The sequence below is a fragment of the Macrotis lagotis genome, chromosome X (genome assembly GCF_037893015.1).
Source record: "Macrotis lagotis isolate mMagLag1 chromosome X, bilby.v1.9.chrom.fasta, whole genome shotgun sequence".
Taxonomy (NCBI): Eukaryota; Metazoa; Chordata; class Mammalia; order Peramelemorphia; family Peramelidae; genus Macrotis; species Macrotis lagotis.
In genome coordinates, this window is record NC_133666.1 from 641850905 (window position 1) to 641877265 (window position 26361).

The window sequence follows — 26361 nt, forward strand, 5'->3', positions numbered from 1 at the left end:
GAGGAGTTCTCCAAGCTGGAACCTCCAGGAAATCACAGCCTTCCATCAGATATACCAGGGGACACAAGTGAGATATGTTCTTCAGGGAGACAAAATATACACATACACACATACACTAAGGAAAAAAAAAAATATTTGTGCACTCAGATCCCTGAAGACAGTCATGCTTTCCTCTCTTCACTTGTGCCTCTTGCTCAGATTTGGCCATATTCACAGATCACAGAGTTATAGCCTGCCTGAAAGATTAGAAGTCAGCAAAATCCTTTGATAGCTTTCCATGGTTTAAATATACCAGCTGTTTGCAGCTTCTAGTAAAAATCTACCCTGAGGAAGGAGGGCAGATTTCTGCACTTGGAGTCAAGAATCCTTAGTTCAAATTCTAACACTCATTAAAATATGACTTTGCCCAAACCATTTCCCATCCCTCAGGTGATTTAGTTTCTTCATTGGTAACATTATGATCATTGAAATGAGAGGGACTTCAGAGGTCATCCAATCCAGCCCCATAATTGAACAGATAAGACAACTGAGGCCAAGAAGGAAAGTCCCATGCCCATGAGCCTTACTTAGAGCAGGGTCAGAATTCTCCCTCTCCTTCTCCCCTGGCTTCAAATCTCATACTCTCCACTCTGCAGTGCTACATTGCCAACCTTGGCTGTTGTTCTAAGTCTAAAACTCATTAACCATAATCATCATTATCCTTGGCATTCAGGCTGCAATTATTTTTCCTGACCTAACCAGCTCAGTTACAATACTTACCGAGATATGCTTAGAGCAAATCTCTAGCTGGATTAAAGAGAGGCAAGTTGATTGGCAAAAAGAATATAGATCCAGGCTGTCTAGAAGGCAGGGCAGAACAGCAGAGCCCAAATGAGTTGATGAGTTCAGGACAGATGCCTATGGCTAATAAATGCCAAGTGAAGATTAGCTGAAAAAGAAAAGATTCAGAGGAAGTGGGGAGAAAAAGGGAGAGGAACATGATAGCTGGCATTCAGTATTTGATGGGTTGTCATATGGAGGAGAGTTTAAATTTGTTCTATTGACCCCAAAGGGAAAAACCAGAAACAAGGGGTGAAAACTGCAGAAAAGTAGATTTCAGATTGATACCAGGAAAAATGAAAGCTAACAATGAGATCTGCCCCAAATTGGAATAGCTTGCCAGGAGAAGTTAGGCTTTCTCTCCTTGGAGGTGTTCAAGCAGAAGTTAGACAACTACTCATATGTTATATGATACATTATAGCAGAAATTCTTTCATATACAGACTGGACTAGGAAGCAACTCTCAAATTTTGTTATCTTACTTCAAAATTCTAACTCATTTCAAAGGGGGAAAAAAGAGTTCTCAAAAGATGGTCTCTACCAAGTTGGTGAGCAACCATTTCAACAGCATAAATTTTTGGAGAACCTAGAAGGTACAGAAGCTTGTAATGCACCCTGGGGAAGATATAGGACTTAGAGATTGCATTGTCCCTATTGTCTTGGAGTTCACAAAATAGAAGATAAGACATGACCTCTAAAATGAGAGGGTTGGAGGAGAGACCTCTGGTGTTCCCTAAGCTCTAAATCTATGATCTTAAGAGCCTATGACCAATACAGATAACTAGAATACATGATGATACTTGATAATATTTGAGAGTCATACAAAGTGTTATTGGAAGAGAACAGAGAAAGGTATCACAGAAGAGCAGGAATTTTCATTAGGTAGGAATTGACAGAGAAGGAAGGGAACCATGTTGCATATGGAAAACTTGGAAACCAAAACTGAGGAAGAAAATTTTAAATAAATTTGAGCTAGGGCAAGGGAGGACAGAGATTTGAGGTATGCAAAGTGTACCCTGGAATACCCCCCAGGTTTCTACCTTCCTGAAAGTATAGAAGTGAAAGTAGCTACTGAAGAGAAGACTGCCATGGCTCAGAGAGCAGTTAGGTAGATGACAAGGACACAAGACTAGAAGAGTAACAGAGGCTCCAGTGGTGGTGGGTAGAGAAGGAAAATACAACTGCTTCAGGTGGCAAGTCTAGGCAGGAGGACAAGGAAGGCAAGGAAGGAAAGTTGCAGGGAGATTAGAATGCCATACTCAAGAGGCAGCTAAATGGTACAGTAGTTAAAGCACCGGCCCTAGAGTCAGGAGGACCTGAGTTCAAATCCTGTCTCAGACATTTAATAATTACCACGGGGGGGGGGTGCCAGACTCAAGAACAAGGGAGAAAGAACCTAAAGAAAAATAATCATAATGCCTTCTATTTTATTTATCCAAAGGTATAACTGATTGCCATGCTCTAGTTATGGTTCTGTTGAGAAAAAAAAATGATGGCATAATTTTACAAAGGATTAGGGGTCAAAGGAAATGAATGGGCTGTTTTCAAAAAAAGAAATTCAAGTTATCAAAAATCATAAGAAAGAATACTCCAATTCCTTAATAATAAGAGAAAGGAAATTAAAACAACTCTAAGATTTTATGTCTGGGTGGCTAGGTGGTGCAGAGGATAGAGCACTGGCCCTGGAGTCAGGAGTACCTGGGTTCAAATCTGGCCTCAGGCACTTAATAATTACCTAGCTGTGTGGCCTTGGGCAAGCCATGTAAACCCACTGCCTTGCAAAAAACCTAAAAAAAAAAAAGATTTTATGTCATACCAATCAGATCAGTAAAGGAGATAAAAGATGAAAGCAGCAATTATTGGCAGGGTTGAGGGAAGACAGACATAAAAACACCCCCAAGATAGAGCTGTGAATTGGTTCAAACAATCTGGAAAGAAATTTGGAACTTTCGCAAAAAATGTCACTCTACTGTGAGAACCCTTTGAGTCAGTGTTAATATCATTAGACTTATATATTCAAGGAGGTCAAGGACAGAGGAAATAGCATCCAAATATGCAAAAAATATTTAAAGCAGTATGTCTTATACTGTAGAAAAGAAATAGAAACAAAGTGGGTAGCTATCAATTGAGAAATGACTGGACAAGTTGTGGTATATGAATGTAACTGAATGTTATTGAACTGTAAGAAATGACAAATGTTTCACCAAAATCTGAAAAAAAAATTTGTATGAACTAATACAGATTTAAATGAGAAGAATCAGAACAATTTACATGTAAGGAGGAACAAATTCAAAAGACTCCAGAGTTCTGATTTATGCAGTGACCAATCATGATTTCAGGAGACTGATGATGAAGGAACAATAATAAGAACCAATATTTATACAGCATTCTAAGTGCAAAATGCTTTACAAATATTATCTCATTTGATCCTCAAAACAATCCTGGGAGGTGGTACTATTAATATTCCCATTCTACAGATGAGGAAACTAAGGGTAAGTAACTTTCCTAGGGTCACACAGTAAGTATCTGAGGCAAATTTGAGTTCCACATTTACAGAGTTCTATCTGTACTACCAAACTACTTGAGTGTGATTCTCTCCATTTGACAGAGAATTGATAAGGACTGAAAGAAATAAACAACAGAGCCAATGTATTGATTTGTTTTGCTTGATCAAATTTCTTGGTTAAAAGAGTCTATTTTCAGGGGCAGCTAGGTGGCATAGTGGATAAAGCACTGGCCCTAGAGTCAGGAGTACCTGGGTTCAAATCCAGTCTCAGACACTTAATAATTACCTAGCTGTGTTGCCTTGGGCAAGCCACTTAACCCCATTTGCCTTGCAAAAAAACCCTAAAAAATTATGAAAGAAATCTATTATTAAGAAAAGGGCACAGACAAGCCAACGATATGCTTAATTATGTATTATTGCATTAAAGGTAATACTTTAAAAAATGTATGCTCTAGGAATTCCAAGTTTCATATAAAATTCTCTTTCATGTTCTTTGTTGTTTCATTGAAATATCTCTGTCTGTTACTGTTTAAGTTCATATTAAAAAAAGACAATAACAAAAAAAAATGAGGGCAGGGCATACATTCAGGGGAAATGAGTAGTCCTTTTGTCCTAAAGCATATAAGTGGGAGGAGCAGAGTAAGATGGTAAGACTGGAAAGAAGGGTGATAGCAGTTGATGAAGATCCTTGAACGGCATTTGCTTGTTTGGACATTATTAAGTGAGAGTAATAGAAGGCTACCTTACTGAATTGCTTTACAAAGTACTTTCTTCATAATAGTCCTGTGAGGCTGATAAAGTATTTTCATTTCTATTTTACAGATGAACTGAGTCTCCAAGGGGTTAAGGAATTCACCCAAGATTATAAAGCTACTTTGTTCTACCAGCAATCACTGGTAGAAACTTTCTGGAGTTCCTGAGACCCTTTTAGGTGATTCATAAGTTCAAATTCAGAATTTTCATTTCATCACTTCTTGGCCTTTTGGCTAAGATCAAGTGCAGAATTTTCATTTCACATTCAAGTCACTCAATTTGAATTTCATTCAAAATCATAATCTTCATAATAAAATTAGATCACTTTAATCCCCAAGAGAATAAATATCAATAGATATAACCCACAGAAACAAAAGCTCTTGGGTTCCTCAATAATTCTAAAGGGTCCTGAGACCAAAAACTTTAAGAACCACTATCTTTATGATGCTTTTGCTCAATAAGCAATGATGAACCATGAAGGTGCTTCATACAGGGCAGTGATTATAAAATCAACAGTAACCAAACAGGATGGACTGAGCACCCAGACAGGAAAGAACTCTATTCCTCCTGTGTCCAAAGAAGCCTAAAGAAAACTACTTTTTCTAGTACTGCAGGGAGGAAGTAGGTAGTTCAGCCTGAATAACTTAATATTGGTAGAATGCAACCTCAAGAAGGGGCAAATAGATCAATCAGGGAAAATACCAGAGTACAGAGCCAGGAAAACTTAGCAAGGGGTCACTGGGGCCAGTCTGTCCTGCTGAGGAAAATCTTACAAACAGCTACTATTTCATTAAAATCATTTGAAATTCAGTTTTAGGGAACTCAGAAAGTATTACCCTCCCCCCCAAAGAAAAAAATGGTACAGTTAGTGCTTAGGTGCCAAGGCCAGACCACAAAAACCACCTAACCCAGGGTGTAGCTAACTTCTACCATTAACCTAACTTCTGAGGCCTGAGAACAGAGGTCAGATTGTATAGAAGGAAAGAGAAAGAATGTCTGCCCCTTTTTTGGGTGCAGTGTCAACCACAAGCAAAATCTCAAAGTAGGTCAAATTTATCTTTGGTCCCCTCCTACTTCCTTTCCCAACCCTTCTCTTACCTCCCAGAAGGAGCTATTATCCTGATCTTTCCTCACTTGGTCCCTGAAAAACTCAACATTCGGTGATTTCCTCTGGACTTGACTGAAGAGCAGAAGAGTGAGGCATCAAATCATGATTCGGGCAAGCAGGACTAGGATGGGCAAGGGCTGGGATACTAACGACAGGCTAGCTAGCTAGAACTAGGAATTGATAAGGCAGAAACTGTTTGTTCAACAACTCAACAATCACTAATTAAAGGCCTACCGCATACAATACACTATTAGGTGTTGGGATACAATATTAAAATATAAAATAATCCCTGTTCTCTGAATTTACATCCTAATGAGGCAGTGGCTTCATACCTGGGCTAGGCAACACAGATTATTGGGAAAAATGGGAATCTAGAGTCATTGCCAGGTTAACCAAGTCACAAAAATAAATAGGACACTGGGATTAGCTCAATCAGGCCAAGTCAGTTAAAGTAAAACATGGGAGACTGGGATCCCATCCAGGTTACCCATATAGGAATAGATGGGTAGAGTTCTGGGGTCATTGCTAATCTGGGATATTGAAATGATGTCTGGATCAGTCAAAGGTTAATTATAGAAAAAGTCAGGGAGCTGGGCTGTCAGTCAGAACACGTTGGTCAGACTCTTGGGACAAAGAGAGCACTGGGTCACAGATGGTCTGGCTGAAAAGATGTTGGGAATGGAAAGGACACTGGGGCTATGACTGAATCAAACCTAGATAGTAATAGAGAAAATGGGGAGCTAGGGTCATGACTGAGGTGGGAGGATCCAACTGTAGGGAAAGACAGATGGGGGCAGATGCTGGAGGTGCAGTAGTGCTGGGGAGGATCAAGTTGGGCCAAGGTTGCCTGTTACACTTCAGATTCGAATGTGAAAGGTGCTGTAAAAGAAAACAAAGCAAAGAAGTGAGAAGTTTATGGGATAGCCTCCATAAAGAGCTCATGCTATTCGTGGCCTTTAATGTGGAGTTCTATAATTTGGTCTCTTCTTGCCTCTGTCTCCTAGAAGATCTGGCTTCCTCCAAGACTCAGATCAATGCTTCCCCCTGCAGACCTTCCCCATTTCCCTCCCCAATCTCCAGTTGCTATGACCTTCCCTTTTAACATTCATCTATTCTTTTATCTACTTGGCATGTATTTTATCTATGCCGACATGTGTAAGCACCAGGAGATCAAGGACTGGTTTTTGCTTTTGCCATCTATTCCCATCTCTTAGCACAATGTCTAAAATGCTTAAGTTCTTTCTGATTGATTGATGATATAAATAAGATATAGCATCTACATACAAATAACTACTATGATATGAGCATACAAAATATATGAACAAGGTATTATGGGAATTCAGAGAAAGGAAAAGATCACTTCTAACTGGGGAACTAAGTTAAGACTTCCTGGAAGAAGTGGCATTTGAGATGGGCAATGAAAGCTGGCTAGATTTCAGCTGGTAGAGATGGAAGGCTCAGGACAGGATTTTAGGCATGGAGAACAGTATGAGTAAAGGTAGAGACAGAAAAAAATGCAGGAACATGTTCAAGAGTACAATTCAAAAATTCCCACATGCCTAAAATGCTCTCCTTCTTCACCTCCATCTCAGAATTCTTGGCTTTCAAGATTCAGGAATATTCTACTCTAGTGCTTCCTTCTCTATGAAGTCTTTCCCAATCCCTTCAACTGCTAGTTGTCCCAAATGTAAAATCTACTTTCATACTGTTTATATAATTTCAATTCTTACATATCTACATATTTTCTCTCTTCTCAGACTGTAAGATCTTTTTTTTTTCAGGTTTTTCAAGGCAATGGGGTTAAGTGGCTTGCCTGAGGCCACACAGCTAGCCGCCCCTGTAAGATCTTTTGAGAGCAGAAATTATTGATTTTTTTATCTTTGTAGCAATGCATTTTGCATAGTATTTTGATATATCAAACATTGATAGTTGGTTAATTGATTGATTGATAGATGAATGAATGTATGGGATAGATAGAAGAATAAATGAATGGAGAATAAATAAATGAATTATATTACTGGTTATATGTATATATAGTTAGGTAAAGCAATGGACAAATAAATGTGTATATTATGGATTGGTGGATGGCTTCAGATAGACAAATAAGTAGATGGACAAAAGAATGACAAAAGATTGAGAAAATTAATGTATATGTTGGTGAAGGAATAAATAAACAATGAAAAGAATAAATGGATAAGTGGAAGGATAAATAAATCGAAAGTGGCTAGTTAGGCAAATAAACAGGCAGGTAGATAAATTGTTAAGGATATTAATTAACAGATGTTTAAGTGAGAAGGAGATGAATAGATAATGAACAAATTTAGATATATGAACAAATGAATAAATTGGTGAGTAGACAGGTAGGTGAATGAGTGATAGATGAGCAGATGGATAGATTGAGGAAGAAACAAATGAATGAATAAAGGGATGACTGAATAAATGATTGGGTAGATGAATGAATGGATAAATGGACACATGGACATACAGATGAGTAAGAGGACAGATGAACTGATAAATGAATAAGTGGCTGAATAAATGGATGAATGAAAGAATGGATGACTAGAACAACAGATATATAACTACATGAATTTAAAAATCCATAGAACTATGAAGAATGGGTGAATGAGTAGATAAGTAAATAAATAAATGAATGGAGAAATTAATAGATGAGTGGAAAATATGGAAGGATTGGGGGTGGCTAGGTGGTGCAGTGGATAGAACACCAGCCCTGGAGTCAGGAGTACCTGAGTTCAAATCCAGCCTCAGACACTTAATAATTACCTAGCTGTGTGGCCTTGGGCAAGCCACTTAACCCCATTGCCTTGAAAAAAAGGAAAAAAAAAGAAAACATGGAAGGATGGATGGTGTACATGTTAAACAAGTTTGCTCTCAGAGATTCTAATATCCTAAAAATTCACAAACATTTGGTTCCTTTGAAGGCTTTCCCTACCTCCTAATTCTTTTCTCAGGAAAATATCTGAAATCATTCACAGTAATCTATAAATGATTAGTAAGAATTTAAAGCAAAACCTATTTAGGAATGGAAGAGAAATGCACATTTTAGTAGGACGCATAGCCCTAGTTAAAACAAAAAGTTTCTAAGACTACATTTATGAAGAGATCAATTACCTGAGGAAGTCTGGGGCATGTAGGATCATATTTTGAAAGTCATCCAGAGAAAGTTTGCCATCATTGTCCACATCAGCTTCATTAATCACCTTCTCACACACAAGGCCAACTTCCTCAGGAGTCAGCTCACCTCGAGTGAGCTTGGTCACTGTCTTCTCCAGATCCGATGGGCAGATATAGTCATCGTTGTTAAAATCTGGGCCAAATGGTGCCATTGAGCTTTACTATGGCCTTGGAGCAAAGGCTCAAAATGGTGAGGGGCATCCTGAGATTGAGGGACTGTGAGAAGCAGACGTTGTCTGGGGATGACGAATTTAGAAAAAAGCAATGCCCAGGAACAGAGTGACATTAGAGGCAGACAGTGCCCAGGTATAAGGATGATAGAGATAGATTTTTTTTGGATAAAGGAGTAACAGAAGTAGGCAGTTCCTAGGGACCGGGGTGTTAGAGCTTAAGATTGTCCTAGGATGGGCCTATTAAAGGCAGTCAATGATGGGTGCAATTTCAAAACTATTAGAACTGGAAAGTTCTTATAGATATTCTATTCACATTTATATATGGGGAAACTGAGGGGCAGATTGGCAGTTTCTTGACAAGAATATGTAGTGAATTAGTACATTCTCAACTACTTTCTTGTTGTTTGGGCTTGGCAGAAATGAGAATACATTCTAGATGGGGAAAAAAAATCTGACCTCAGAGTTTCTGTCTTCCCCCTAGAGTCCCATGATCAGGTCCCTCTCACATACCATAAATTTTAAAAGCATAATATGCTTTTAGATCTCTAGGAGCCATTTCACTCATCACAGAAAACATATCCAGAAAATCATCCAAGGTCATGTTTCCATCCCCATTCTGGGAAAAAACTTGAGCAATTCTCTCTCGAAATGGGTTATCCTAGAAAGGAAAGAATTGAAAGCCCCATGAGGTAGATGCAAATTTTACTGGATGACCATGCCCCAAAATAGTGATTAATGGTTCCAGTAGAATATAAGTACCTTGAGGGGAGGACCTGTTTTCTGTTTAGTCATTGTGTCCCCAGTACCAAGCAGTCTTTCACCAGTGTTTCCTTCTCTAGGAAGACATTCCCAGTCCCCTCAGCTACTGGCATCCTAATTCCAAAATCTATCAGATATTCATTTTGTATGTAACATTTATATTCTTACATATCTACAAGTTTTCTCTCCTGTTAGATTGCAATATCCTTTGAGGGCAGAGACTATCAAATTTTTATCTTAATGTGGTTACTGGATTGATTTGAATGGATCAGTTGTGTCAGTTTGAAGGAAGATCTCAGTGTCTTTAATTCCATTCTATTACATGTTTTATTTTTATTCATGACTTGAATGAAAATATAGACTTTGTGCTTGCCAAATTTGCTGATGGTCAGTCACATCTCTATTGCTAAAGCTGGTGGATCATTAGAGTATGGAAGTTCTGAGCTGCAGTAGGGCTAAAGACTATTCATTGTCCATCCTAAGTATGGTAAGCTCCAGGAGCAGACAGCTACCAGACTGGCTATCCAAAATCATAAAAAAAATGAAGCAAGTTAATTTTCATACCAGTCAGCATTGGAATCAGTCCTAGTGAGTGGCCACTGAACTTCTAGCCTGAGAAATAGAGGAAGACTCAATCTCAAAAAAAATGAAATGAAATGAAAAGCTGTTGACATAAAGATAAAAGAGATAAATAAAATATTGGATAATATTATTAGAATCCAAAAATATCTTACTGGATAGGGAGAGGCCAAATCTAAGGGGAACTTAACTGGAGACAAATGAACAATGCTATTATTAGGCTCAAAAAGTTAACTGAACATTTGGAAATGAATGTCGAAACTTGTTTTTGCATGGAACCAGAGGAAAAATAAAATTAAATTTAAATTTAAAAAAGTTAACTGAACAAATATAGAACAGGGAAAGGCAAATTGATACCAATTTTCTTGAAAAAGATCTGATAGGGGCGGCTAGGTGGAGCAGTGGATAAAGCACCAGCCCTGGAGTCAGGAGTACCTGGGTTCAAATCCAGTCTCAGACATTTAATAATTACCTAGCTGTGTGGCCTTGGGCAAGCCACTTAACCCCATTTGCCTTGCAAAAAAAAAACCTAAAAAAAAAAGATCTGAGAGGGGTAGCTAGGTAGCACAATGAGTAGAACACCAGTCATGGAGTCAATGACCTGAGTTCAAATTTGACCTCAAACACTAAATATTTACTTAGTTGTGTGACCTTGGGCAAGTAATTTAACCCCATTGCCTTGAAAAAAAAACTCAAAAGAAAAAGATCCGAGAATTTTAGTGGACAATAAACTCAATATGAGTCAATACAGTAACCAAAAAAATGTAGGTTACAAGAATGGCAATTAGAGAGAATTCAGGATTTGGGGCATGATAGCAGTCAAGTATTTGAAGGGTTGCACATCCAGGAGGGATTAGATTGTTCTGTTTAGTTCCAGAGGGCAGAACCAAAAGGAATGGGGAGAAACAAAAAGCAAATCAAAGCTTGATGTCAGGAAAAATTTCCCTAATGATTAGAATTGTCCAAAATTAGATTAGGCTTCCTGAAGAGGTGGGAGATTCCCTCTTCTTGGAGGTCTTCAAGCATAGACCAGATGTTATTTTATAGTTCTTTTATGTCTGAGTTGAGGTCCCTTTCAGCTTTCAAATTCTGGGATTCTATGAAAATGTTAAGGAAAAACTCAAATAACATGAGGGCTAAGGAATTGGCAGCAGGGCAAGTAAAAACTCCTGGACTTTGGAATTGCTAAAACTAGTCAACTACCATAAGGATGTTAAAGTAACATTAGAATTCTCCCAGAACTAAATACAAATCCACAAAATTCTGCAAACCAAGTTATTACATTCTTTCCTTAAAACAATGGCCAATTGCTATTTTTAAGGAACAAGGAAGAAGAAAGGTTTATACAAATTCTCCTATCCTCTCTATAGGCTAAACTGAGGGAAAGGGGACCTCATGGGAATAGACTGACCAGTCAATTTTGAGCTGTCAGATGAACTGGGGAACACTGAGTCTTGGTAAGAATGGCTGGGTGAAGGTCCAGGGCAGGAGGAGAGGAATTCCAAAGTGATGAGAGGAGGGAAGTGAAGAATCCCAAAGTGCCCCAGGAAAGGAAAGGTCTGCAATCAGGGAGCCTAGCTGACTGAATTCTGACAGACTCTCCCTCCTCTTACCTTTAGCTCTGGCATGCTGATGATTACCTCAAATGGCACCTTCACACTGGGATTGCTGTTGTAATCAAGAGGAACTAGCTGAGGAGCCAGATCCTGAAAACGATAAAATAGCCTGGGATACAGAAGAAAAAGAACTGTTTAGGATGCAGCCCTCAAGGTTGAGAATTGTATGAACCAAACTGACTCCATCTTGTGACTCAACTCTGGATCTAGCTCAGTTCCCTTTCTATTCAGTGATGGGTCTAGTTCAGTTTCTGTCATGTGAGAAAATTTATTCAATTATGGGAACTGTGAGAAAACTTTGTTACAATGTTTGAACCTAGCCCTGCATGGCTGGGAAACTGGACCACCTACCTGTTGCTTTGTGTTGCTGTTCAGTTATTTTAGTCACATCCAACTCTTCATGACTCCATTTGAGGTTTTCTTAGGAAAGATACTAGAGTGGTTTGCCATTTCCTTCCCCAGCTCATTTTACAGATGAGGAACTGAGGCAAACAGGGTTAAGTGACTACTTGTTGCTTAGAGACCCTTTGAGTCCTGGGTTAGGCCGACCAGAAATCCATTCCAATCTGAAGCCTGATAAAAGGAGTTTTCTCATAATTATACATCTCAAGTAACCCATATATCATCTGAAAATTGATACACAACAATCAATCAGTTCCTATTTCCTTTTTATTTTGATTTAATACAAACCCTTAGAGGGGGACACTTCTTTTTTGTGATTTCAGGGAACTGCACCTTTTATTTTCGCCCTCCCAACTTGGAAAGTCCCTAATCTTTTCTCCAATTACAAATCAGATTATCTAATTTTGTATCCTTGTTTATATCCTGTTCATTTTTTTTAATGCATAAAAATGTCTTCCTCTGTATTTCGGGTCCAGTGCCAAGCTGAGGAGGACTAGTTCCAATTTGTTATACAACTGGCATACAAAGCTTAATAAATCAATATGCTTGGAAGCTCAAACTTTTGTTTCCTCAGTTGTTTCAAATTTCACCCATCATATCTGCCATAAATGGATATCAATGCTTTGTATTCCTGTTGGATATATTCCTCCTCAGTGATCTGCCTCTAGTTCTGGTTCATACAGTTCACAGTGCCTAAATGACTGTCCCAGGCTGACTCAGTCAAGTAGAGGTCAGAGGTAGGACTCAAACCCAGGTCTTCCTAGCTTCTAAGCTTTCTCTCTAGTCCCTCCACACTGCACTCTCACCTGAAACATTCTAGGCACTTAATGAATTCTTGTTGATTGATTGTGTAATGATTATGTGATGACATGTAATGTTGCATGTACTAATGATATGACCCTTTTCATACTGTAGGCCTCAGATTTCTCATCTGTAAAATGAGAAGATTGGATGGGATAGTCTTTAAGACCATTTCATTTCTAGAGTTATGATTCAGTGATCTCTTGGCTTCCACACAAGTCATGGACCTGCTATGCTATCTCAGGCAAATGATTTTTTTCTCTTTTAGACTTAAGTTTCCTCACCTATATAATGGGACTAATAAATGCATGACCAATCTGACAAGGCCAATGAAAGGATCAAATGTAAATGTTGCATTAGCTGGTGAACTTGAGAACAGGGACTATTTTTTTTTGCTTTTCTTTATATCTTCAGCACTTATCTCAGCATTTTGCACATAGTGGGCCATAACAAATGTTTATTGGCAGACTTGTTGATAAAATATGCTATAATTATAAATGTGAGATATTGTTATTAAATTAGTATCTAGAGGATTCAATTGCCACGTGACTCTGACTTTTTCCTCTGTATGAGTGTGTCCTTCTGAGATAAGTCCACAAGTCCCATTTAAAGCTGTCATCATCGGACATGCTTGGGAACAATAGGGTAGTATTTTGAAAAGGATTTCGCATCAATAATAAATGCCTTATTCCTGACACAATTATGGGCTTGGCCTCCAATCAATACATGATCAAACACCAACCCAGGCTTGGGTTTCAGGTATGACAGACTTCCGACCCGGGCAGTCTGGGCTTCAGGTAAAGAATACAATAGGATGAGGGTCTTGCAAAGGGCAGATGAATTATATAACTAATGACATGGCCCAGACCAGACCTTCTGAAGATTCCATGATTTCTCGAATGTCCTGAGAGCAATATGCTGAAAATATCCTGCAAGGGAGAACAATCTCCATCCCTCCTGTCTAACCCTGATGCCTAGGGTCACAAAATCACAAAATCTCAGATTTGAAAGGGACCTCAGGACCATCTAGTCTAACTCATGCCTAAAAAAAAAATTCCATCTACAACCTAGTTATCTAGCCTTGGCCCAAAGATAGATCTACAGTACAAGGGGAACCCAGAATTCCCAAAAGCAGTTCATTCCACTTTGAAATAGCTCTAGTTGTTAGGTTACTTTTCGTGAAATTGAACTAAATTTTATTTCTTTGCAATTTTCATCCATTGCTCCTAGCTCTTCCCTCCAGAAGGCCAAAATGAACAATTCTTCTTTTAGGCAATAGTCTTTCACAGACATACAAAATAGACACATGCCCACTTCACAGGTGTGTGGAACAAACATATGAAATGAAAACATGTTTATTTCATAGACATATGAAGCAAACTTACAAAACAAATACGTCTTCTTCATGAACACATGACACAAACATATACAATGGACATGTGTCCTCATCATATAGATGAGAAATGGACAAGTTGTTTTATGGCTAAATGAACCAAACACAAAATAGACATTATTTACTTCAAAGACAAATGAAAATACAGATAGATATATGAAAGCAAACATACGAAGCATATATTCATAGATATAGGAAACAAACAAGAAATAGGTGGATTCATAGACATGTAACAAACATGGGCATGTGTCTGCTTCATACAAATCTATGAAATGTCCATGTGTTTCCCTCACAGATAAATAAACACACAAAAATAAACATGTATCTACTTCATAGACAGCTATCACATAATCCCTAAGTCTTTTCTTCTCTAGTTTAAACATCCCCAGAGGAAAAGTCTTTTCTAGTTGAAACATTCCTAGTTTAAACATATTCTCTGGTTTCAATATCCCCAGTTTAAACATCTTCTCTAGTTTAAACTATTCTTTCAACTGATCTTCTTTTGACATGAACTCAAGAACTTCCATCCTCCTGCTTGTCTGCTATGGTTACTCTCCAGTTCATCTAGGTCTGCCCTTAAATCTGTTATGCAGAACTGATCATCAGGTCTTTGAAATGTCTGACCAAGACAGAAAACAACAAGACTACCAAGTCCTGATCCCTGGAACCACAATAGCTTTCATAGCTACCATATGACACAGTGAATTCCCATTGAGTTTCTGGTTCACTAAGTACTTGTCACAAACTTCTACCTAGTTATGCCTCTCTCTTCTTGGATTTGGATACCAGATTTTTACAATAAGTAAATAAAACTTTTCCTTGAGTCTTTTTCAATTTCATCTTATTGAATTAGATCTGATATTCTAGTCCATCAAATTCCTTCTGATCAGGTCAAAGATCCAAAATTCAGGTTTCTGGATGAGATGCCTACTGAGATGTTTCCAGGATCAGGAGCAATCTATGTCTCTTTAACTGAAAAGAAATTATCTCTGATATAGTCATACCTATTAACAATTCTTCACAAAGTATTTTTTTTATCTCTTTTCATGGAATTACCTCATAGTAGGATGAGACTTTAGTGAGTATCTATTCAGCAAAAAAATCCCCTCTACAATTCAGAACCTATCAAGTGGTCATGACTGAACTGTCTGGAAACTATTAATGTCAGCAACTCACTGACTCTAGAGGCAGTTCATTCCACTTTAGGAAGGAAGTAAGCATTTATTAAGTGCCTACTATGTGTCACTCAAATTTTATTTAATTTGATCCTCACAATAACCCTGTGAAGTTGATACTATTATTATCCTCATTTGAGGAAACTAAGGCAGACAGAGGTTAAGTGATTTGCCCTAGATCAAAAAGTTAATAAGTATCTGAAGCCAGATTTAAATTCTGGTCTTCCTTGGAGGCAGCTAGGTGGCACAGTGGATAGAGCACCGGCCCTGGAGTCAGGAGTACCTGAGTTCAAATCTGGCCTCAGACACTTAATAATTACCTAGCTGTATGACCTTGGGGGCAAGTCATTTAACCCCATTGCCTTACAAAAAGAAAAAAAATCTGACTCCTGGACTAGCACTTTAATGCATCAATTAATTGAGTTCTACCTTCCTTCCTTCTTTCTTTCCTTCTTGCCTTCAATCTTCTCATCTATAAAATGAGAGCAATCATATATGTGGTACCTACCTCAAAGAGTTATCAGTAATCAAATGTGATCATGCTGATAAAAGGCTCTGCAAATTTTAAAATTCTAAATATGTGTCATGCTAATATCATTATTATTTAGTATGGAAATAATTCAGACTATCAAGGTTCTCCCAAAAAATATGGTGCCTAGAAATGAACACACTATACTGTAGACGAGACATTCTAACAATGGCAGAGGTCAGGGACATTCTAGGAAGACAGCATGAAAGTGGGAGACCACTGATACAAATCTGAGTATGGAGGTAAGTGAAACATTTCCATTCTTATATACTCCATATTCAAGACCAATTCAAGCAACTATTCCCCAAACTTGTAATGCCATCTAGACTTCTGTGCCTTTGCAAAAGTCATGTCCATGTTCAGAAAACCACCCCTCTTCATCTCTAATTTTCAGAATCTTTCTTTCTTCAAGTTACAATCCAAGTGTTACCTCTGCCAAGAGGCTTTCCATGATTCTCCAAGCTGAAAGTGCTCTCCTTTTCCAAATTTTCTTAGAGCACTTTGTCTTCTCACCTTTGCACTTACAGTGTATCACTTTGTATTGTATTTATCTGAGCTGGTGTCACATTTCCCCTAATAAAAGATAAGGTCCTTGGAGGGGGGAGGGGATAGTGAATGTGTAAATTTTTTTTTCTCTTTATAGCCCCAATCCCAAACTTAACCCAGTGTCATATATTATAGCCTCCTAAGAAATGCTTGCTGTTGAATAGAAAGATCACGAGTGGGATAATTACCTAATTAATATCAACAAAAATGAGAAGTAGATTAGATGGAATCCAAAGGTCATTGACGGACCATAGTACCCTAGCAAAATTGCCAGCACTTGACTACTCTCTCACGTCTCTTTCTCCCTTCCCCTCCCCACCCTCAACCTCACAAGGTCCAAGATCTAATAAGTCTACTTGGAATCTCACCCCCAGATAGTTTTTACTTAGCACCTTAAAGATAATATCTGGCATTTCTATGGTGCTTTACAGTTTACAAAGCACTCTCTTTGAAGCAATCCTTTGGAAAACAGTATTTTTATCCCCTCTTTATAGATGTGGAAACTGAGATCTAAAGTCATGAAATGCTCTGGTCAAAGTCCCACAGGTGGTATAAGAATCAGGATTTGGACTCTGGTCTCTAGAATCCAAGTCCAAAACTCAACAAAACTACTCTGCCTGTGTTGAACACAGATGCCACAAATCCTCCATTCTCAACCACTTTACTGGCTAAGCCTACCATTTCTGTGAGCCTGTTTCTCCTTCTCTAAGATGAGAGAGTTGAATTAGATGTAATTCTTGACCCTTTTTTGTTTGTCATAGATTCCTTTTGCAGCCTGGTGAGGCCTAAGGGCCCCTTTTTTGGAATAAAAAAATAAATGAAATACATAAGATTACAAAGAAAACAAATTATATAGAGAGTCTTAGTTTTCAATTTTGATAGCTTAAAACTGTATAGTTTTTAATCTGTTAAAGCTTAAAAGTAAGACTTTTAAACTAAGTTTTCAGCACCAATGCAATTTTAAGCTTCTTTGGTTTAAAACAAAGACTTTAGGAGAACTCTATACTGTTATGCAATTTTTTTTAAGTGTTTACAGATACCAAGATAAGAACTTCTGGACTGGTTAATCCCTAAACTCTCTTCCAGCTCTAAATTCTATTATCTATTCTTTAAATTGCATTCCTTAACTTAAAGCTTTGATCTCTGTCAGAATTCACCACTCCTTTCCCCAGTGTCCTGCCAGGGCTCATCATTAAAGCCATCAATTAGAGAATCACATAATTTAACAGTTAGAAGGGAACTCCCCAATGTCTAGTCTAACCTAAATATGAAGGAACGCCCACTATAACCACTATAACAAATGGTTACCCAGCAGTCTCTGCCTGAAGTCCTCCAGTCAAGGGAAACCTGAGCATCTTAGGCAGATCTTTCCACTTTGGGACAGTTCTAATTGTTAAGAAACTTTTCCTGACATTAAATCTAAATTTGCCTCTTTGCAATTTCCACTCCTGTTTCCTAGTTCTGCTCCCTGGGGCTAAACAGAACAAATCAAATCCCAGTCATTCCTAGTCATTTACACTTGGTCTTAGTCTAGGCTGTGGGAGATAGGTTTTGAGAGGGGTGAGGAAAACAGATCATGATGAACTTCCCACTGTTAGGGACCACCTGTTCAATTAGTATACAGGTAGTGGGAGGGAAGAGAGGGCAAGAAATCCTTTGTCATTGACTAACTGAGCTGTCAATCAACAACAAGTCAAATCATGGATAATTTGATAATCAATTACAAGCCTGTCAACCTGATGGTACTGAATGACAGTTCAGTCTACTAGTGACTGTGGGAAAAAGAATAAAGTATGCTCTACTCCCCCCTCCATTTCTCTGTGATCTGTCTCCTTTTTGACAGAGTATAACAAAATCATTTGATATGTTCTGCCCTGAAGACAAACTGTTAGCTTTGCAGTTTTGCCATCTGGTAGCCTTAACTCATATAGGGTTTTGAACAAAAACACAGAAAAATACTGGATTGGGGTCAAAGTATCTGGATACAAATGCCAGCTCTGCTACTTGTTGCCTGTATAAACCTAGGCAAGTTACTTAGATATTGACCTCAGTTTCTTCATTTGTAACATGATGAAGTTGGATTAGATTAGGGGTAATCTTTTTGAGGGGTCATGGGTTTCTTTGGCAGCCCAATAAAAACTGGATGGATCCCTTCTCCGAATAATGGGCTTTTTTTAAAGGCATAAGATAAAATCCATAGAATGATAAAGGAAATCAAAGGTTTTTTAAAAATAAAATAGAATTTTTTTCCCATTCAGGTTCACTGAGACCCTGAAATCCTGGGTTAGGAACCCCCTGGAATACATGATCTCTTTAACTCAAAATTTCTATGATCCTATACCACCCATCCTCAGCTTGAATCTTCCCTTTGATTGCGGGGTAGGGGTCCCAGAAGAGACTTACCTCAAAATTTCTTTCCTTGTAAAGAAAGTGCAGTCCTATAAAAAAAAGGGGAATAAAGAAGGTTGGTTTGTCAAAGCATCCCCCTCCCCACTTCCAAAGAGCAGGGAATTAGCAAAGATTCTCCCATTTGTATCATAAATATACCTTTTATCAGAGTGATCAGACCCTATCTTGGGCTTCATAAACACAACTGTCTAATCAAAGGGAAGGTCAGTCATCCTTGGACCTGGAAATTATAACACAAATCAACCATTTTGACTAGTACTTTTCCTCAACCAGCTGAATTTCTGGTAGAATTGTTTCAGCACCACACAGATTAATCTAGGTTAGTGCTATAATCCAAGATACAACAGTATAAACCGTCAAAAAGAGACACCTGACTAAAGCACAGGTCACCCACCTCAGATTCTGAGAATTCTCCCCTTTCCAGTCGTCTTTCACATGCATCCAGAATAATCTCCCCAAGGCACAGGTCTAAATTCTACTCAAAACCTTTCAAAGGCTCTCTGCCAGCAAAAGAAAATGCAAACTTCCTGATTCAGTATTCAAGACCCTCCATAATCTGGTTCTAATGGACTTTTCTAACCCAATGGCAAATTACCACCTTTCACTCTATTTTCCAGTCAAACTATAGAACTTAACCCTTAATTTCATCCTCATCCTGTCCTTTCCAATCTCCCTGCATTTGAATAAGTCATCTTCCATAATTGGAAGAGATGCCCTTGCTCACCTCTGATAGAAATCCTTCCCTTTCTTAAAACAAAAAGTGAATGTCATTGAGGTCGTTTCTGAAATGATCCTGCCTGAACCAAAGCTCTCCTCTTTTCTATTTAACCTCTTATATGTCCTTATCCCATTTAAATTTGTCTTGTAGTTATTCCTGTTTATTCCCTAATAGACTGTAAGATTCTTGAGGGAAATAGATGTTTTTAATCTTTGTTTCTCCAGGCTTAAGCCAAAAGATTCATATTTAGTATATTGGACATGTAGTATGATGAATTAAACTAGTTAAAAATGGCAAGTACTTGTTTTTCCCTCTCAGGGCTCTTACCTGATATGCGTCAAGCTGTTCCTGAGTGAAAACTGTCTGCTTGTTGCCCATGTCTAAATTCAGGCTGTTCTTCTAATGACTTTCCTCTTAAACCCAATGTTTACTTGATTTAAAAAGCAGGGGCAGGAGCCTGACAAAGAAGAGTTAGACCCTGCTGCTGTGAGGATTTCTAAATCACCCCCAGAAATATTTAAGCAAAATCCCTGTCTGGCATCAGTCACCTATGCCCTCCCTTTGCTCCCAGCCCCCACCTTCAGCAGGACTCACATTACAACCTCTCATGGAACAGGGCCCAAAGCTGCTTCTCGCCCATCTTGTCCTGTCCCATTCTCTGTCCAGGGAGTATATGGTAGGCAGAAGAGCATTTTGGAGCCTGTGCTGGAAAGCAGAAGACCTCATCCTGGTTCCACCACTAATTCCTGTGACCTTGAGCAAATTATGTTTCCTTTCTGGGCCTCAGTTTTCTAATCCGTAAAGTGTGGGCATTAGATTAAGAGGTTCTAAATTTTGTTTATTTCCCAGACCCCTTTGATAGTCTGCAAAACCCAAGAACTCCTCAGATCGAGAATAATCATTTTAAATGTAAAAAATAAAGTATATAGATTAGAAAAGAAAGCAATTCTATTCAAATGCAGCTAGAAAATATATTTTTGAAATAAATTCATGGACCCCAGATTAAGAATTCCTATGATTTTTATATACTGTTTTTATATCCTTGACAAGAGTTTCTGTTCCTTTTTGTCCTTGAGGTCAATGAGTATCTCTAAGACTAAATACATTATACAGTCATACATGACTAGATTCAGGCCTAAGGGAGCCTAATCTTTAAAAAGAAGGGTAAGGTTCCTTTTCTGGTCCACTCTGGCTCTATTCACTGCCAGGGAATATCATTTATAGCTTAAGTTTGACTCATATCTGGGGTATCCCCAAAAAGGAAAACAGAAAGGTACTCTGAACAACAAAGATCAGATATAGGGCAGCTATTTTTTTTTTTACTTTTTTTTTTTTTAGATTTTTCAAGGCAATGGGGTTAAGTGGCTTGCCCAAGGCCACACAGCTAGGTAATTATTAAGTGTCTGAGGCCGGATTTGAACTCAGGTACTCCTGACTCCAAGGCCGGTGCTCTCTATCCACTGCACCACCTAGCTGCCCCTAAAGCAGCTATTTGTTTCCTCTACTCAAAAGAAATTCTTAAAACACAAAACTCATAAGCATGAATTGACAACATCAAACTCGAAAGCATAATTTATAATTGATACTATGCTCTTCCAGGAGATTGATACTTAGAATGTTAAGGCAAGAAACAAATGGTGATACTGTTGCATAGGCAGTTTACTTTCACCTTAACTCTGTACTATACAAACAGCTCTCTCCAGATTGATGTCTTCTGAGAAATCTGAAGCTTGAGCTCATAATCATGCTACTACCTTCTTTGAAAAATATTACAGGGGCAGCTAGGTGCTGCAGTGGAAAAAGCACCGGCCCTGGGGTCAGGAGTACCTGGGGTCAAATCCAGTCTCAGACACTTAATAATTACCTAGCTGTGTGGCCTTGGGAAAGTCACTTAACCCCATTTGCCTTGCAAAAACCTAAAAAAAAAATATTACAGTAGTTTCCAGGAAAATCATTCTGAAGTGCAACCAGCACCAATTGAGGAACCCAAGAACTAGCAAATCTTAGAACAGTTACTCCAAAAAATCTATCTCTCCATCACTATGTGGTCACCTATATTAGGGGGCAGGGGGGAAGGGGGGAGAGGAATGAAAGGCAGTCAGATGCCAAAAGTCCAAGTGAGGCTTGCTTAGAAATACATGAGCCCATTACTATGTAGGAGTAGTTGCCATAGGTCTCAATGTACATGGGGGACACGCCACATCCTCCACACACAGGAAATTCCAGAAGACAAAAACATTTTGGAGCTGTTGGATAGTCAACCACCTTCCCATTAGAACTGAACTGTATGAATTATTCATTTTAATATTAGGGAGACAAGGTTCCAATCTCTTGCTCCCTTTTGTTGAAATTTTAACTCTTATGGCTCCTCCAACTACAGGGTTCACTTGGGAAATTCTCCCAGAATCCCATTCTCATTCTCTCTCTCTCTCTCTCTCTCTCTCTCTCTCTCTCTCTCTCTCTCCCTCTCCCCCCACCCCTCTCTCTGTCTCTGTTTCTCTCTCTTTCCCCTCACCCTCAAATCCTCAAACTTAGAGTTCCTCAGGAAGCAACCCCCAAGGCTGGCACTGCCCAAGAAATCTCTCTTCTCTTCTAGAAGGCTAAATTCAGGCATTATACTGTTTAGGAAATGCAGATTCTTTCTTCCCCTTTGCCACAGGACTTGAACAATATCTATGAATCCCTTCCTTCTTATATCAAATAGAAAAAGAAAGTATCTGCCTCTATGCTTCTTAGAGTCAATAGGTGGGGCAGTGGATAGAGCACTGGCATTGGAATGAGAGGAAGGAGTTCAAATCTGACCTCAGACACCTTTTAGCAATGTGACTTTGAGCAAGTCACTTAACCTTGATTGCCTCACAGGGCTATCTTTGTTCATCCTGATTCATATTTGCCTACTTGGACCTAGAGAGCTCTGGAGGAGAAAGTGAGACTGGTGACTTAACACAGCTCCCCTTCACTCAAATCCAGATCTCTTGCTTGTCATGGCATCACCTTCCTGATATCCTGGTCTTCTTTGAGAATGAAAGACAAACATCATATCATACTTCTGAGAGGGAACTCTTGCTATTTCTCCACAGACTAGACACTATCATCTCTTGGTCTAATTGTTCACTGGAACATTCTTCACAATGCCATGTGTTTCTGTGCCAAAAAATGCCATTCCTAAGAAGAAAGAAGTACCTAGATGCACATATATTCCACTCCCTGGCCCACACCCAGAAACTAGGTTCACTCTACTGAGTTCAAATCCAGCCTTAGACACTTAGAAGTGATGTAAACCTTGACAAGTCACTTTCAGAAAATCTCTATTTCAGTTTCCTCATCTGTAAAATGAAGAGTTGTTGTGAGGGTTTAATAAGATTAATATTTGTAAGTCACTTAGCAAAATATCTGGCACATAATAGTTCTGTATAAAGCTTATTATTCCCTTCCCTTCCATAAGTGAGCTCTGGTTAGTTGGCTTTCTTTTATAAATCAAGGAGTTGTGGTTCAATCATTTTTCAGTCTGTCTCTTTCAGTTTGACTTTTCATGACCCCATTTGGGGTTTTCTTGAAAAAGATGCTAGAAAGGTGTGCCATTTCCTTCTCCAGATTCCCATTTTACAGTTGAGGAAATTGAGGTAAACAGGGTTAAGTGACTTACCTGGAATCACACAGCTAGTAAAATGTCTGAGAATAGATTTCCTAGGAAAGATTGGCTGATTTGGAGTCATCCTTTGTTCTCTCCAAGGGACTAGATTTCAGTGACTGGGATGTCACTGGGATTTAATTAGCTATTAGGACTTGGGTCTGGAGTCTGGTAGACCTGAATTCAACTCTTTCCTCAGATTTTTTTCCTTTATTTACAAGGCAGTGGGGTTAAGTGACTTGTCCAAGGTCATACCGCTAGGTAATTTGTACCTGTCTGAGGCCAAATTTGAACTCAGATCCTCCTGAATCCAGGACTGGTACTGAATTCACTGCCCTTTGTCCTCAGATAATTGAAAGATAATCTGGAGTTTTCATGGTTCTATTAAAAAGGTAACTGGTAGACAGAACCATAGCATATAGGTAGGGTATGTTTAGCATATTGTTAGGGGGAAAATGTGGCACTTTGTTAACAGGCTTTCCAAATAATAAGAGTAGGGAGATAACTTCCTGAAGTAGAAGTCATCTCTCCCAGGTATCAGGGAGAGAGGATATTAAGTTGTGTATTCGAAATATCTGCCATCTTACCTGAATTTCTGCCTCCACATCTGAAGTCATACCTGCAGCTCCTGAAGCCAAGTAGAAACATCTGTTGGTGCTGTGAAGACAGTAGCTCCTGACATCACCTGCTGGTAGTAACCTGGTACTGCAGGATTGCAGTCTCCACTAGGGGAGTTCAAGAATAATAGGGAAAGAGAATCTGCTTAACAAAAATAGGATCCAATGAAATAATCTATATGAAATTACCTTATAAACCTTAAAGCACCGTGAAAGGATTACTTATTACTTATCACCCTGTCTAGAAACTCTAAGTGACTGGGAATTCATTTAAATTTTTCCCCCAGGGATGCTCATTAGAGAGCATGTGCATTTTCCAGCTGTTTCCTTTGATTAGTCCATAACTCTTTCCTCCTTATCTTTGTAAACTCTGAACATTCAAGTAAGAAATAAGTGTTGGCAAATCGGCATACATTTATCCAGTTTTCCTAGGTTGAGGTTATTTTCCAAGAGAATGTTTTTTAATTTCACAGTACAATCAAGTCCTTCATTCTACAAAAGCTTCTGACACAAGGATTACAATAGAATCTGAGCCTATCAAAAGGTGAAGGGGACCTCAGAGATCTATTCCAACCAGTTCCTTCGCCAAAATCCCCTCTTCAATATCATTCAGCCTCCACTCCAACACCTCTAATGGTGACTGGTCACTCCTGAAATGGGTCATTCTACTTTTGGACAGTTCTAACTGTAAGGATATTTTCCTTATACCAAACTGAACTCTACCTTTCTCCTACCTAACACAGCTCTCTAGGGCAAAGCAGAACAAGTCAACAAGCTTTTATTAAGTGCCTACTAGATACCAGGACTGTGTCAAATTCTGGAGATACAATGAAAGGCAAAAAACGGTATCTGCCCTCATGGGTCTAATGGAAATCTAATCTTTCTTTCACATGATAGCCTTTCAAATACTTGAGGATAGATATGATGTTTATTGAAGTTTCTTTTTCCTCCCTCCAACCTAACCTCAGTTCTTTTTTTTTGTTTGTTTTTACAAGGCAATGGGGTGGGGGGGTCCACACAACTCAGTAATTATTAAATGTCTGAGGCCAGATTTTGAAACCTCAGTTCTTTTAAGTAAAACGTAAATTCCCTAGGTTAAAGATTTTTCTATTTGTCTTTGTTTCTCTAGTGATTCTTTTATATCTGGAACTAAATAAAAGTTTGCTGAATTGAATTAAATCAAACTCTGAAAGTCATGGATTTAAATATATTTAACATTATGGTTGCCCAGACAAGCTCCTTCCAAAATGCCATGTCCAGATCTGAACACAATACTCAAGATGCAGTCTGATTCAGGAAGCAGTGTGGGCTAGTCTATTTATTCTATTTGCCTTGCATTTCTTAAGCACCTAATATCTACAAGGCCACATTCAAAGCTAGGCATTCCTAGACAAAATAAACCATAGTTTCCCTCAAGGTGTTTACAATCCAAAAAAGCTATTATATACACATGTGTAGAGAGAATGTCTTGAGTACCCATGAGAGGTCAATAGTGCTCCTCTGGGAGGAGCTCATCAAATTGGAGAAGGGCACCCACCAGGGCAGAATGAGAATGGAAGTGAAGGGAAGGACTTCCAGGGAGCAAAAGCAGCTGATTCCAGAGAGAAACAGAGCTGAGAGAGGAATAGGAAAGCCAAAAACCCAAAGTTAAAAAGGTCAAGGTCTCCCCACTGCAACCCTGGGCCAAGGTCAGTCATCTTGACCTACCTGTGTCTTGCCACTGGGCTTTGATGACTCAGGAGAAGAGAGTGAGGTGGATGACTTTGCTCAGCTCTGCCTCACCTAAATCCAGTTCACTTTCAAGTCAAGATATAAATCACCTGATGTCATTATTCCTCTTCTAGAATAAAGGACAAACAACAACAAGGACAGCCCCTGCCCTCAAGGAATTTAGAATTGAATGCAGGAAAACAATACTTAATAGAAGGGTTCTAAAGCAAGGCAGATAGTGATGCTCAGGTTTCCAAAGGGCAAAGTGGCAGGACAGATGACAAGGCCCTAGGGATTCAAAGAGCAATGGTCATGAATAAATCATTGTATCTGATGAATTCCCACCACACTCATCAAAGTGGTTCACCATAACCTGAGTTCTATTCCAACATCCTAGGAGCTATTGTATCTGATCCATAATTCAAAGGCTAGAGAAGACTTGGCTTGTAATTTTAAGGATGCTTAGAGATGGCATTTGACCTGAATATTGAAAAAAATAGGGAGAACAGTATAGTGAAGTCATAAGAGTTTGCTCAACATTTTGCCTGATTTTCCTTTGCCCCATGCTAGTCTGCTATGTATAATCTATTTATGTATATCTCCTATAATCTCCCTGTTGTTGTTCAAGCATTTAGTTGAGTCCAACTCTTTGTGACCCCATGGACCATAGTGTTCATGGAGTTTTCTTGGCAAAGATACTGGAGTGGTTTGCCACTTCCTTCTTCAATGGACTTCTTACCCCACTATATTTCCCTATCCCCAGTAAATTGAAAGTTCCTTAAGGGCAAGAACTAGTCTTTTTTTTTTAAGTCTCATTCTTCTTAGGTCTAGTCTACTATAAGCATTTGTTTAATTGAATTTATTATGTTAGTTGTATGACCCTGGGAAACTTCTTGAACTTCTTCCTCCCCATCTATAAAGGAGA

General features: G+C 38.7%; 1 protein-coding gene across 6 annotated transcripts in view; it reads right to left on the reverse strand.

The window, feature by feature from the left end:
- Positions 1-26361, reverse strand: part of CIB3 (calcium and integrin binding family member 3) — a 37902-nt gene extending 11541 nt beyond the window's left edge. Inside the window, exons 1-7 of one of the 6 annotated variants that reach the window (XR_012472058.1) lie at positions 25434-26361; positions 23697-23834; positions 18755-18789; positions 11503-11614; positions 9062-9209; positions 8316-8511; positions 5177-6065 (exon numbers count right to left, since the gene is read on the reverse strand). Coding sequence is in view for 1 of the 6 variants with exons in the window: in XM_074204369.1 (XP_074060470.1) it covers positions 6044-6065; positions 8316-8511; positions 9062-9209; positions 11503-11614; positions 18755-18789; positions 19806-19856 (564 nt within the window). In the remaining 5 variants the exon portion in view is untranslated. Of the gene's footprint in view, positions 1-325; positions 929-3328; positions 6066-8315; positions 8512-9061; positions 9210-11502; positions 11615-18754; positions 18790-19805; positions 21078-23696; positions 23835-25433 lie in introns of those variants that run through there. The other 5 variants (XR_012472056.1, XR_012472055.1, XR_012472057.1 and 2 more) reach the window with 5 other exon arrangements.